This window comes from Mauremys mutica, chromosome 12 (assembly GCF_020497125.1).
Source record: "Mauremys mutica isolate MM-2020 ecotype Southern chromosome 12, ASM2049712v1, whole genome shotgun sequence".
NCBI classification, from domain to species: Eukaryota; Metazoa; Chordata; order Testudines; family Geoemydidae; genus Mauremys; species Mauremys mutica.
In genome coordinates this window covers 22,390,870-22,404,434 of record NC_059083.1, presented here as the reverse complement: position 1 = coordinate 22,404,434, position 13,565 = coordinate 22,390,870, and the positions used below count along the sequence as shown (strand labels likewise).

Genomic DNA, 13,565 nt, shown 5'->3' with positions numbered 1-13,565 from the left:
CCGGACGCAGCCCCCACGATTCCCCCGGAAACAAGGCTGATCAGTTCCTTTATCAACGGGGGGATCCGAGGGCCGCTGCCCCGTATCCGACACCGCAGGCGCTGGTGGTAGCACCCGCGGGTACGGAGGCGGTGTCGTCAGCGCGAGAAGCGGGGTGGCAGTGAGAGACGCCTGTGGCCCCAGTTTTCCCACTGCCTCAGTACAGCGCTGCCACATGAGCAGGTGCTGTACTGCTGCTCTCGGTTTCTCAAAGAGCTGTGTTCCTATCTTTTGCCAATCTTCTTGCTGCAGGGACCCCTCTTCGGGATACCAGGGGCATTGACATTCTATTTCCTTAACAAAATCCTCTACATGCCGCAGCGTAACCGCTGGGCAACCGCTCCCCTCAATGAGCTTAAATAATTCCTTAGCATGAGCCTTTTGTGGCACTGATAAATCGCTCCCCATACTCACGAGTGGCTGTTTCCAGCGGGTGCACCTAGACTATTCCAGTCGGATGAGCAGGGGTTCTTGGGATCCGGTGAATCACGTCGGGGTCACCAGATGTTGGGATCAAGGAGACGCGGAGTCAAGAGGTTTGTTAAGCAGGCGTCCCGAGCTCTCTTGAGCTGGGTTTTTATTAGTAATTAGATCAAAGAGCATGAGATCATGGTTACTTGTAACATATTGATTGGTTCACCCACAGCCATCTCCCCTTGTGCAATATATCATGAATGGTAAAGGGACTACATGAGCTATTGGAGGGGCTACGTGCGCTATTGCCTAGTCTGTGCTTAATCAATAACCTGAGCATTGCTTTACCTTAAGCCAGGAGTAAATGTAATAAACACGTGTGTGGTTTGCCAGCACAGCATGTTTCACTACAGATCCCCCCATAATTTCCCACAACCGTGAAAATTTTAATTGGAATGAAAAGCTTAAACCCCAGATTGTTGTGCTGCTGTGAAAGTTTAAATAAATAAATATAAAAATTGCTTAAAATAAACATCATCTGTCAAAATTATATATTATAACAAAATTCTGCCCAGCCTGACTATCACTCCTAACACACAGCTCCTTCTCCTGCAGGCTCATCCTCACAGGTGGATGCCCCAGGGACCCTCCCCACCAGCACAGGGGCTAATTGCAGGACCGAAGCCCTACTGGTACCTTTTTTCAGTAAAGCCTCCAGGGGTGAAATTGGCTGGGTTCTCCCTGCTCTGCAAACAGCCTGAGTCATTTTCAGGCAAGGAAACACCCCCTTGCTGCTACAGGCGGGGCAGAGTGTGAATTCAGGAAATTGAAACTAACCCTGATCCACTGCCCAGAGGGAGCCATGGCTGCAGAGAACCCTGTGGAAAGTCTCCAGGAGGAAGCGACATGTCCCGTCTGTCTGGAATATTTCACAGAACCAGTCAGTGTGGAGTGTGGGCACAATTTCTGCCGAGCCTGCATCAGCCAGGGTTGGGAGGGATCCGATACAGCCGCCTCCTGCCCTCAGTGCAGAGAAACTGTGCAACAGGGAAACCTCAGGCCCAACAGGCAACTGGCAAATGTCGTAGAACTCGTCAAGCAACTGAGTTTACAGGCAGCAAAGGGAGCAGGAGGGGACAGGGTGTGCGGGGAGCACCAGGAGGCTCTGAAACTGTTTTGTGAAGAGGATCAAACCCCCATCTGTATGGTGTGTGACAGATCCCGGGCTCACCGCGCTCACACGGTGGTTCCTATCCAGGAGGCTGCACAGGAGTACAAGGTAGGCAAATGCTGTCAGATTTAATGGGTTAACTTTGGGGTTTTAATTACCGGCTAATTTCACTGAAAGTTACCTAGCACAGGTGTGACTCATCATTCTGCTCTGTAAAGTCTTCATTGTGTGGGGAGATGCTGTAACAAAATTAATGGTCAGGCAATGTGGCCACAGAGGCAAAATATCAAATCTTGAAAGCAGGATCTGCACCCCCCGCCCCCGAAGCACCACTCACTCCATACCCCTCCCCTCCATTGCTCTCCCCCACCCTGACTCACGTTCACCCATCTGTGGCAGGAGGTTGGGATTCAGGAGGGGGTGCGGGCTCTGGGCTGGGGCCGAGGGGGTTGCAGTCGGGGAGGGGGCTCTGGGCTGAGCCTGGGGCAGGGAGTTGGGGTGCAGGAGAGGGCTCCAGGCTAGGGCAGAGGGTTGGGGTGCAGGTGAGGGCACAGGGTGCTGGCTCTGGGAGGAGGGTCAGGGCTGGAGTAGGGGGTTGGGAGGCAGGAGGGGGTCTGGGAAGCTGGTTCCAGATGGGCAGCACTGACTTACCTCAGGCAGCTCCCGGTCAGTAGAGCAGCGGGGCTAACGCAGGCTCCCTGCCTGTCCCAAACCTGCACCACTCCTGAAAGTGGCCAATGTGCCCCTGTGGCCCCTGGAGGGGAGCATGTGGCTACACACGCTGCCCCTCTCTACAGGAACCACTCCCGCAGCTCCCATTGGCCACAGTTCCCCATTTCTGGCCAATAGGAGCTGCGGGGGCGGTGCTTGCAGGCAAGAGCCATGTGAAGAGAACCCTGCCCTCACGCCAGGCTGCAGGGGCAAGCTGGCCCCTTCTGGGAGTGCCGCACGGCTGCCAGAGATTGCGATCGACTGGGAGAATCTCCAGGAACAACTAGTTGATCGCAATCAACTGGTAGGTGACCTCTGGTCTAGCTAGACAACAGGTGGGAAGGGAAACTGAGGCACAAAGCGTGGCAGCGAGTTGCACATAGTCACTGAGCATGTCAGTGACAGAGCTTAGCATAGAACCCAGATCTCCCCAGACCCAGTCCAAGACCCGAACCACTTTGCCATGCTGCCATCTTAGCATCAGCCCCACCCAGTGATGAAGTGTCTCTGTTAGGAGGGAGAGACACCTTGATAAAGGTCCCAGGCGCACCAGGGAGAGGAGGTTTCTCACTGGGATTCTGAACTGCTGTGTTGCTCCATGAGGGGAGATCACTGGGCTAAACGCTGTGTGGGACCCCGAGCACCATCAGTCCGCACACAAAAGAGCTCCAGACAGCTCAGGTCCATGCCAAGTGCCACTGGGATTACACTGGGTTGTAGCAAAACTAACCCCAGGCTGGAGCTGACCGGTGCCAGTCTGACCTGCTCTGTTGTGTACGTGGGCAAGGACCAGCCAGAGTGGTTCCATTAGTCCCACCAGGCAGCCTTTAGAAATCTCCCAGAATGCACTGCTTCCGGGATCTTTACCAGGGAATGGGACCGTGGGGTACCTGCCCAGGGGGCATTGCCATGGAGAGGGGTTAGGACAGCCCTGGGGCAACCCCCAACCCGTTCTTTATACAAATCTGCATCCTGTCTAATTAGGGAGGTCACTGAGGCATCCCCAGAACACGGGACACCCTCAGAGCTGCCTGCATGGGTCCTCACCAGTATCAGTCACCCTGTGTGGACCCCACCACCGTTTTTTCCAGCGTGCCACCCGCCTGCATCATTCTGCATGAAGGTGCCACCCCAGCCCTGCCCCCACCCTCACGGGTGTCCTCCTGCAGCCTCAGTCTCCTCCTCTCCCTTTTGCACCAGACAAAGCCAATGCCAGTGCTGAGTCCCTACCGGACAGAGATAGTGCTCCACAAAACTGGACTGTGCAGCTTCCAACCAGACGAACGGCCTCCCAACATCTCACGAGTTTTGCCCTGGTGCTTAGACCAGCTCTGCCCAACCAGTGCAGCCCCAGTACTCCAGGGCTGAAATCCCAGCCCATATTTAAACCCTGGTGGCTTCTGAGATTTGTATGTTAAACCTTCAACAAACAGGTTTCTTGATTCACCCCCATGTGACTCCAGTGCCCTGTTATGCTCTGTACCATTAATCAATTCACAAATACCAGTAAAGCTTGGGTATAATTGAGATCTCTTGCTAATTACTAAAAACACTGAACCAGAATTGGTAACGAGTCTGAATGTGACACGCTCCCAGTTTCCATTAATGAGGTTTCATCACCTTGGTGGTCCTGATGTCACAAAGCGATTAGAACCACAGTCATCTTGGGGTTTCGGGTGGAAAAACACCCACTTCCAAGCACCTCTCAACTATCCAGATGAAACTTCCCAAATCATTTCTGTTTCTTCAGGAAAGAATCCAGGCCCATTTGAAAACTCTGAGGGAAGACAGAGGAAAGCTGCTGGGATTGAAAGCGACTGGAGAGAGGAATTGCCGGGAATATCTGGTAGGTGCCTGTTGTTATGAATCAACTGTGGGACTGGCAGTGGGAGGTCTGTTAGGAGGCAGACTCCTGTGTGGCCTACGTGAACATGGGCTTGTGTGTGTTTCTCCATGATCATGGATTGCTGGGTTTGATTCATGTGTAGACAAGCCCTAAGCTTCCATTTCAGTTGATGAGTAGCCCTTGTGGCTTGCCTGAATTCACACAAATGTCCCCGTGAAGTGTTTGTCCACTGTGTCTAGACATTTTGTGCATTTTTAAAACATTTGTTTCTTTTAACTCCCCTGACGTCTCTGTTAGTGTAGTGCTGAGTCCTGCCTCCTGCTGCTCTGGGTCTGAATTTTCACAGACCATAAATAACAGAAGATGCTGACCATGACTGACAGAGAAATATCCCTTTCACAGGGATACAGGGGCCAAAGGGGAAGGTGTGAGAGAATCCCCTGCCTAGTACCCACAGGGTAGAGTCAAATGTCAGAAATCTGAGGATTTTCACAGAAAATCACCCTCCTGCACACTCAGCTCTCCATGAAAGGATCCTGGGCTCCATCCATGCCCCAGACCAACCCTTGCCCTATTTCATACAGAAACAAACACAAACCGAGAGGCAGAAGATTGTGTCTGAATTTCAGCAATTGCAGCAGTTCCTGGAGGAGCAAGAGCGACTTCTGCTGGCCCAGCTGGAGAAGCTGGACAAGGAGATTGTGAGGATCCAGAATGAAAATCTCAGTAAACTCTCCGAGCAGATTTCCTGTCTGAGTGAGCTGATCAGTGAGCTGGAGGGGAAGTGTCAGAAGCCAGCGAGTGAATTCCTACAGGTGAGACTGAATGAGAAACATAGGTGGGTGCTCCAGGACAGCCAGCTCTCCCCCTCAGTGCTACCCACCGTGGGCCCTGCCGCTCAACTCCTCCCCCTTCTTCCAGCACCATCTGCCTGCTGCAATCAGCTGTTCCACTGTGTGCAGGAGATGCTGGGAGGGAGCGGGAGGAGCGGGGAGGGAGTGTGCTCACGTTAGGATTCGCTCCCCACTTTGAACTCTGGGGGACAGATGTGGGGACCCACATGAAAGACCCCCTAATCTTATATTCCATCAGCTTAGGTTAAAAACTTCCCCAAGGCACAAATTCCTTTCCTTCTCCTTGATGCCACCACCAAGTGATTTAAACAAAAATTCAGAGATGGGTCACTTGGAATCCCTATTCCCCCAAAATATCCCCCCAAGCCCCTTCACCCCCTTTCCTGGGGAGGCTTGAGAATAATATACCGACCAATTGCCTTTAATGTAAGTACAGACCAGACCCTTATCTTTAGGACACTAAAATCAATCAGGTTCTTTAAAAAAGAACTTTATTATAAAGAAAAAAGTACAAAAATCACATCTGCAAAATCAGGATGGAAGGTAACTTTACAGGGTAATAAAAAGATTTAAAACACAGAGGACTCCCCTCTGGACTCAGCTTCACAGTTACAAAAACAGGACTAAAACTACCTCTTCGCATAGGGAAAATTCACAAGCTAAAACAAAAAAATAGCCTAACGCATTTCCTTGCCTTAGTTAGAATTTTTGTAATCTTAGATGGATCATTTCAGGTAGGTTTTCAGGAGATGTTGTCCCTGCTTGGTCTATCTCTCTATCAGGAGAAGGAACAAACAAACAGAGCCCAAACAAAACCTCCCGCAACCCACCAGATTTGAAAGTAGCTTCTTTCCTTATCGGTCCTTCTGGTCAGGAGCCAACCAGGTTATCTGAGCTTCTTAACCCCTTATAGCTAAAGTGATTCAGTACAGCTGCAAGTAGGTATTTTATGTTACTCTTTCCTTTATATTTATGGCAGTTCACAAGAGGAGGTGAGGAAGAGACAGGGTGGACGTTGAGTGGGAGGGGTAAGAGTTGGGTTGGGGTGTGGCATTGGGGAAAGGTGTGGAGTGGGGATGGGGAATGGGGTTGAGCACCCCCAGGGACAATTGGAAACCCGCACTCATCATTAGAAACATGCCAGACCCCCACAGAGGGAGGAGCGGGCTGCTAAATCATAAGCACTGGAGTCCAGTAGTCGGAGATCTCAGTGTAACTCGGCATGTGCATTGCTGACATCTGAGTGAGTATTATTCTTAGCAGAGTCACAGGGATATGAAAGATGGAAAAGCCCCATTAGCTCAGGGAATCAATGGCCCTGGGGCCAGGGCAGGGGCTCTTCCCCCATACTTCCTAAACCCCTTCCCTGGGATCCCCTGTGTATGTGTCATAGAGGACTGAAATTCTTTTGCCTCTCTTTCCTCTAGGATGTCAGAACCACCTTGAGCAGGTATGTGGCTCCCTCGCACTCCACAATGCTGGGAAAGAGCTTGATCATGAGGGTAGCACTGCATTTCCCCAGGGCTCTACAGCAAAATGTGTGGGGAGATCACGTGTTGGATACAAATTTCTCTGATCACTTCATCCTGGGGTGCTAACTCTTGTACAGAAGACTCTGGAATTCTCCAGTCAGTGGCAAGGACTGACCTCAAGTATTTCATAGAGATGTCACATCCCTGGGGGACAGGCAGCTTCAGGATTGTGGGGATGGAATATGGGCCTGTCACTGCTGGGTCCTGGTCACTATTCAGCCCAGGGCAGAAGCGATCAAGAGTCTTTCCCACCTGAGGACTGTTTGGAGACCTGTGAGAAATGAGCTGGGGAAGGGGTAGTTGGTGTCTCAGTCTAGTTCCTAGAGGCAGATTTCTACAGCACTTCACCTGGGAACCTCCTGTCCCTCAGAGCATGGAGGCCAAGGAGCGAATTGGCCATGGAGACTCAATTCCCCTTTTATCCCCAGAGCTGATCTCTCCAGACCAGAGTTGAAGATTAATGACCTTTGACGAGAAGGTTGCTTGGCCCTGGGCTGTGTTGCATCTGCTCTGAGGCTGGGAGAAGTCGAGGAATTCTAACTCCAGGCCTATTAGAGCAGCGACTCACAAGCCAGAACTTATAATGAGTCACACAGTAAAATCCAATCATGTAAAATTGTTTCTCTCCAGGTCTGAGAAGGGGAAGTTTCAGCAGCCGGAAGAGATTTCTCCTGAAGTGGAAGAGCGAGTCAGTGATTTCTCCCAGAAAATGATTCTGCTATTGGACATTCTGGGGAAGTTCAAAGGTACCTAGAAGGGATCTAGGAATGGAAATTGGGATGAGTCTCTGAGAAGAGAATGGTGCTGATCAATTTGTTCCCACTTAGATGATGCTGTTAAATTAAGAAATGACTCAAAGAGTTTAAGGCCAGAAGGGACCATCATGATCATCTAGTCTGACCAACTGCACATTGCAGGCCACAGAATCTCAGCCACCCACTCCTGCAATTGACCCCTAACCTCTGGCCAAGTTACTGAAGTCCTCAAAACATGATTTTAAAACTTCAAGTGTAACTGGTTGAGCACTCAGTGGTGCGGCGCCTCCTGCTGGTCAGTCAGGGAATTAGGTTTCCTGCTCCAGAGCGCCCACTGCTGGCCAGTGTCTCTCCTGCCTCAGGCCCCTCCATGTCCCTCCTGGACCCCAGTGCCCCTTACCTTGGGGTTCTGCCCACAGCAGTACCCCCACACTCTGGGTCTCCTCTCCCAGGGGAATCCCAACCCTCTATACCCACCTTGCCTCAGTGGTTACTGCCAGTCATCTAGCCCCCTTTCTCTGGGGCAGCCTGCAGTCCACAATGTCCACTCATCATTAGCAAAGGGGTTGGACCTACTGCCTTTCTAACCCTAGTACCATCCCTGGCCCTTAACAAGGCCTCAGCCTGGGGACTTGCCAGGCCAGAGCTCCCCAGTTCTGCCTGCCCCACCCCGAGCCCTGCTCTGTGTAAGGTACCCTGTGCTCCCAGGCAGCCCTGCAGTGAGACTCTTGCCTGCCTAGCTCCCAGCCCTTTGATCAGGGCCAGTTGTGGCCTAATTGGGTGTGGCCCCAGCTGTGGCTGCCTCCCCAGTCAGCCGACCTCAGCTGCTTTTCACCTTTTACCTCATTTTATCCCAGGAACAGGGTAATTGCCCCACTACACAAATTACAGAGAATCCACCATTGACTCTAGTTTCAAACTGCAACTGACTCGTGCCCCAGGCTGCAGAGGAAGGAAGGAAAAAAATCCCCAGGCTCTCTGTCAATCTGACTTGGGGGGAAATTCCTTCCCCACCCCAGATATGATGGTCAGTTGGATACCGAGCATTTTGGCAAAACCCAACAGCCAGACACGTGGCAAAGAACTCTCTATAGCCCAGAGTCCTCCCTGTCTACTGCCCCATCACCAGCCATGGGGCACATTTCTCAAAGGCAGATCCAGCCAATCACTGAGCTCTGGTCCTGTTTGTAGCTAGTTTGGGCCAAATGGGCTGGAGGGAAGGAGAAAGCCCCTCCCCCATGATCAGGGATCCCTCCAGCACAGGGGCCTCTTGTGTCTCCTGCACAGCAGCTGCAGGCACAAGGCGTGTTCCTGAGAGGGCTGGGAATGGGGGTGGTGAGGGCGGGTGGAAGAGGGAGGGGGGTGGACGAGACACAAAGGGAGGTGGGCAGTGTAAAGCTGGGCCTCTGACACTCTGCACGCTGGGCAAGAGACACGGGGGCCATTGTCACAGGGATGTAGCTCTGGCTGGCTTCAGAACTTCCTCAGCCTGTGCCAAGGTCTGCACCGGCCCCTGCAGCCACTGAACAGCAGAGTCACAAATGGCCCCTCCCCTCTCTCCTTTTCCCGGTACAGGGGGGAATCGGACCCTTTGAGCCAATCCTCCCCCACCTCAATTTCCACCTTGATAAAATAATTTTACTATTATTTCCATTTCTGCCTATGGAGGACGAGGCCCCGTCATGCTGCTCTCTGTAGAGGTGCTGAGTAAACAGACCCAACAGCTCAAAGTTAGAGCCAGTATTTAGGAAACTCTCCACATCCCATCAGTGTCAAAGGGACCCAAGTGGCTAAAGTTACTTTTATGCCAAAGTCTTTGCAGGCTCTGGGTCTAGGTTACGACAAAAGGCAGTAAGTGAATGAGACAAACCAACTGGAGTCTGAAAGGTGGGAGGGGATGAGGAGGGAAAAGTAAATCTCTTACAGATTGTGTGTCCTGGGATAGTTGTGAGGCTGTAAGGCTGCTGGCTCCATTGCTGAGAGAAGCCTGATTGAGAGGGGAAATAGATTTCAGACCTTTTTATATTAAATACCTGAGTGTGTCTCTGGGCCTCTCTGTCATAATTATAAAACAGTTTCAGAGTGGGGATGCTCTTATGAATATGAAAGTCTGAAATCTCACCTCTCTTCTCCTTTCTCCCCCAAGACACTCTGCCGTCTGAACTGGAGAGAAAAAGAGGAGAATTCTTTGGAGCACACAGACAGGGTGAGTCTGCGGGTGAAGATTGCCTTTAAATTATGAGAATATTCCAGAGAAAACATCTTCATGAGATTGTAGCTGAAGTTACCAACCAAACTGACAGCGACCATGACACACACAGCCCTAAAAATAACACATTAAACGGTCAGGAGATCCAGGGGCCCATGTCCCGTCCCCCACCCACCCCCCCACACACTTTTAAAGGTGGGATGACCAGGACACTTTTCAGCATGGGCATATTTTGGGGGAAGAGGGCCACGTTGCTCCCCCCCACACACACTGCAAGCCTTGGCAGGGGTGGAGCATGGCAGGCAGTGTCTGTGCTTAGGGCAGGCCAGCTGAGCAGTTCCTCTCTGTGTAGTGCAGCCCCTGCCCGCAGCACCAATCTCTCCCTGGTGCTGGCTTCTCTCAGTGGCCCCACCCCTGCTCCTCTTTCCCTCAGGCCCTGGCCAGGCCAGAAGCCAGAACCAGGCTGCCATCCAGGGACTGCACTGGGGAGCCCTGGATCCTCCACCTGCCCAGGGTGGTGCACCCCGGGGAGTGGGGACATGGGCTGGGGACTGCTGCCAAAGGCCCATGGACCCATGTCCAGGGCAGGTGGAGTGTCAGGGGCTCTCTATAGCGGGCAAGTCTCCCAGCCTGGCCAGGGGGCCTCAGTCAGGGCCACGGAGGGGGCAGGGACACAAAAAGAGTCCTGACACCACCCTTAGTGCTGAGTTCATCCCCATTCTGATGAACAGAAACACTCTTAACTGAGTCACACGCAAACAGAGCTCCCTGCCACATCCCTCAGCTTCACCCCGGTGCAGGGGGTCCCCCATCGCTCTTCTCCAACATCCTGCCTTTCCTGTGGGCAGGGCTGGGCTCTCCCATTGGAGCCGCTCCCTGCTTCCTGGATTGGGGAGATGCTCTTCCTGTGAGACTGGCAGCTCCTCCTTTCTCTCTAGGCTGGAGATGGTCCTACCCCACCCAGTGCCACCTCCTACTCTCTGGTCTTAAGTGGCTGTTCCCCATTGCTGCACCTTCCTCTCTATTCCCTGGCCTGGGAGTGGAGGCTGCATTAGGGGAGGGAGTTTCCCTCTGGGGTTTAAAGCTGGTACCTGCCACTTCTGCTCCCTCAATAAAAACTTCTGACACCTTCCTGGCTGAGTCTGTGCTGCTGGGAATGGGGCAACACCAGCAGCGGGATGTGGGAGCTGAAGCCTCTGTGATAAATGAGAAACTAATGAAGTGGGACCCGTTACAAAGACTGAGGAGCTGCAGTGACATCTCTGCTCAGTCTCAGGGCTGGTCTACACTGGGTGGGGGTGGGGGGTCGATCTCAGATACGCAACTTCAGCTACGTGAATAGCGTAGCTGAAGTCGAAGTATCTTAGATCAATTTACCTCTCGTCATCATGGCGTGGGATCGACGTCCACGGCTCCCCCTGTCGACTGCGCTACCGCAGTTCGTGCTGGTGGAGTTCCAGAGTCAACAGGAGCACTTTCGGGGATCGATATATCGCATCTCAATCGATTACTACCCACCGATACTGCGGGTAGTCTAGACGTACTCTCAGGTGTCCAGGACAGAGGCAGTTCCCTGGGATCCGGGACTGTCCCAGCCTGAATGGAGCTGCTGGGGAGCGTGAGAAATGGCCCCAGACTCCCCAGGGCTGAGCTCTGCCCCTAACGCTCTGATTCTCTCTCCAGTTAATGTGACTCTGGATCCAGACACGGCTCATCCCAACCTCGTCCTGTCTGAGGATCGGAAAAGTGTGAGACGGGTAGACACGCGGCAGGATCTTCCCAACAACCCTGAGAGATTTGACACTCGGCCCTGTGTGCTGGGCTATGAGGGATTCACCTCAGGGAGACATTGCTGGGAGGTGGAGGTGGGGAGTGAGGGAGGCTGTGCTGTGGGGGTGGCCAGAGAGTCTGTGGGGAGGAAGGGAAAGATCAGCTGTAGCCCTGACGGGGGGATCTGGGCTGTGGGGTGGTTGGGGGATCAGTTCTGGGCTCTCACCTCCCCTGACACCCCCCTGCCCCTGAGCCGGGCCCCCAGCAGGATCCGGGTTTGTCTGGACTGTGACCGGGGGCAGGTGACATTTATCGATGCTGGTGACGAGGCCCCGATCTTCACTTTCCCGCCGGGCTCCGTCCCTGGGGGGAGAATCCGACCCTGGTTCTTTGTGGGGCCAGGATCCCAGCTCAGCCTGTGTCCCTGAGACATGCACCAGAGGCAGGAACCGGAAATCAGCCTCTCTAGCCTCATGGATCCCAGTCTCTATGATTGTGGAGGACTCTCATCTACCCAGCCTCTGGCTCCTCATCTCTATGGCCCCTGGAAGCACCTCCCCCGCCCTCTCTGCAGCCTCAGGGATGAGGGGAGGAGGGGGAAGAACCCCTGGGGCTGCAGGAGGGGCAGAGGGGCAGAGGTGGGGGCTGGGCAGGGGGTGGCACTAACAGCCTGGCAGGGGGCAGGCGGAGGTGGGCGTGGCAGGGACACAGAATTGATCAATCAGGGTTGGGGAGAAGCAGCAGCTGCAGGGAGCGTTTTGTACAGATCTGTGTCCTTAGCTCTCATTGGGGGCTCCCAGCCGGGGATCAGCACAAGGGGAAGGGTTAAGATCAGGGAAAGAAGAGAGCAGCTGAGGGGGATGATCTGTGACAGGGAGGAGAGACACAGGGAAATAAACAGGGGTGGGAAGTGAGGCTAGAACAATGATGAATAGAAAAGGACAGTATGGAAGGAAAGGGAACATGAGCGGGACGGGGAGATTTATTACATGTTACTGAAAGTGAGACTGTAACTCATTAATTCCCTATATTAATTCCTGGCCATTGGTGCAATCTTAGTTCCATAAAGAAAACTGTTCTCAGTAGCTGGGGATCTCCTGGCCATGCTGCGGTTATTAAAGCTCCTTCTTAGCTGCTTTTACTTTGCTACTTTCCAGCATTCATTCATTCATGCCCGTCACCCCAACCGGGGTATGGGCCGCCAACAACAGATCTCCATAGTCTTCTATCCTGGGCCATTCGCTCTAGCTGGTTCCAGGTATAGCCCATTTTTTTGCTATCAACCTGAAGGTCGCGTCGCCAGGTATTTCTTGGGCGGCCTCTTTTCCGCTTGCCTTGGGGGTTCCACTGCAGTGCCTGTCTGGTGATGTTGGTTGGCTGCTTGCGTAGTGTATGTCCTATCCAGCCCCACCTTCTCCTTCTAATTTCTTCCTCTGCTGGGAGTTGATGGGTCCTCTCCAAGAGGTGGATGTTACTGATGGTGTCTGGCCAGCGGATCTGGAGAATCCTTCTGAGGCAGCTATTAATGAAGGTCTGGATCTTCCTGGTGGTTGTTTTGGTTGTCCTCCAGGTTTCAGCTCCATACAGTAAGACTGATTTCACATTGGAGTTGAACAGTCGAATCTTTATTGCCAAAGACAGCTCTCTGGAGCTCCAGATGTTCTTGAGCTGTAAGAAGGCTGCTCTTGCCTTACCAATCCTTACTTTGATGTCTGCGTCTGTGCCACCCTGCTGGTCGATGATGCTACCTAGGTAGGTGAAGGACTGCACTTCTTCCAGGGGGCTTCCATTCAGTGTGACTGGGTCGTTGCTGATGGAATTGATCCTAAGGATCTTGGTCTTGTCCTTGTGGATGTTGAGGCCAACCTGTGATGACGTGGCTGCCACTACGTTGGTCTTCTCTTGCATCTGCTGTTTACTGTGCGAAAGGAGTGCAAGGTCGTCGGCAAAGTCCAGGTCATCAAGCTGGGTCCACAATGACCATTGGATTCCATTCCTACGCTTGTAAGTGGATGTCTTCATAATCCAATCGATGACGAGAAGAAAGAGAAGTGGTGACAACAAGCATCCTTGTCTGACTCCGGTTCGCACCTGGAAGCTGTTTGTGAGCTGCCCTCCATGGATCACTCTACAGTGTATGCCGTCGTATGAATTCTTGATCAGGTTGACCACCTTTGCTGGGATGCCATAGTGCCGAAGGAGCTTCCAGAGGGTCTCTCGATCCACGCTATCGAATGCTTTCTCATAGTCAACAAAGTTGATGT

General features: G+C 52.8%; 1 protein-coding gene across 1 annotated transcript; it reads left to right on the top strand.

The window, feature by feature from the left end:
- Window positions 1–1,274: 1,274 nt before the first annotated feature.
- Window positions 1,275–11,615, top strand: LOC123344887 (zinc finger protein RFP-like; the record flags this gene model as incomplete). Its single annotated transcript, XM_044981381.1, has 6 exons — window positions 1,275–1,732; window positions 4,086–4,181; window positions 4,766–4,996; window positions 6,463–6,485; window positions 7,198–7,313; window positions 11,215–11,615. Coding segments are annotated over exons 1-6 (1,284 nt in total), but the record flags the coding sequence as incomplete, so codon positions are not given.
- Window positions 11,616–13,565: the final 1,950 nt, after the last annotated feature.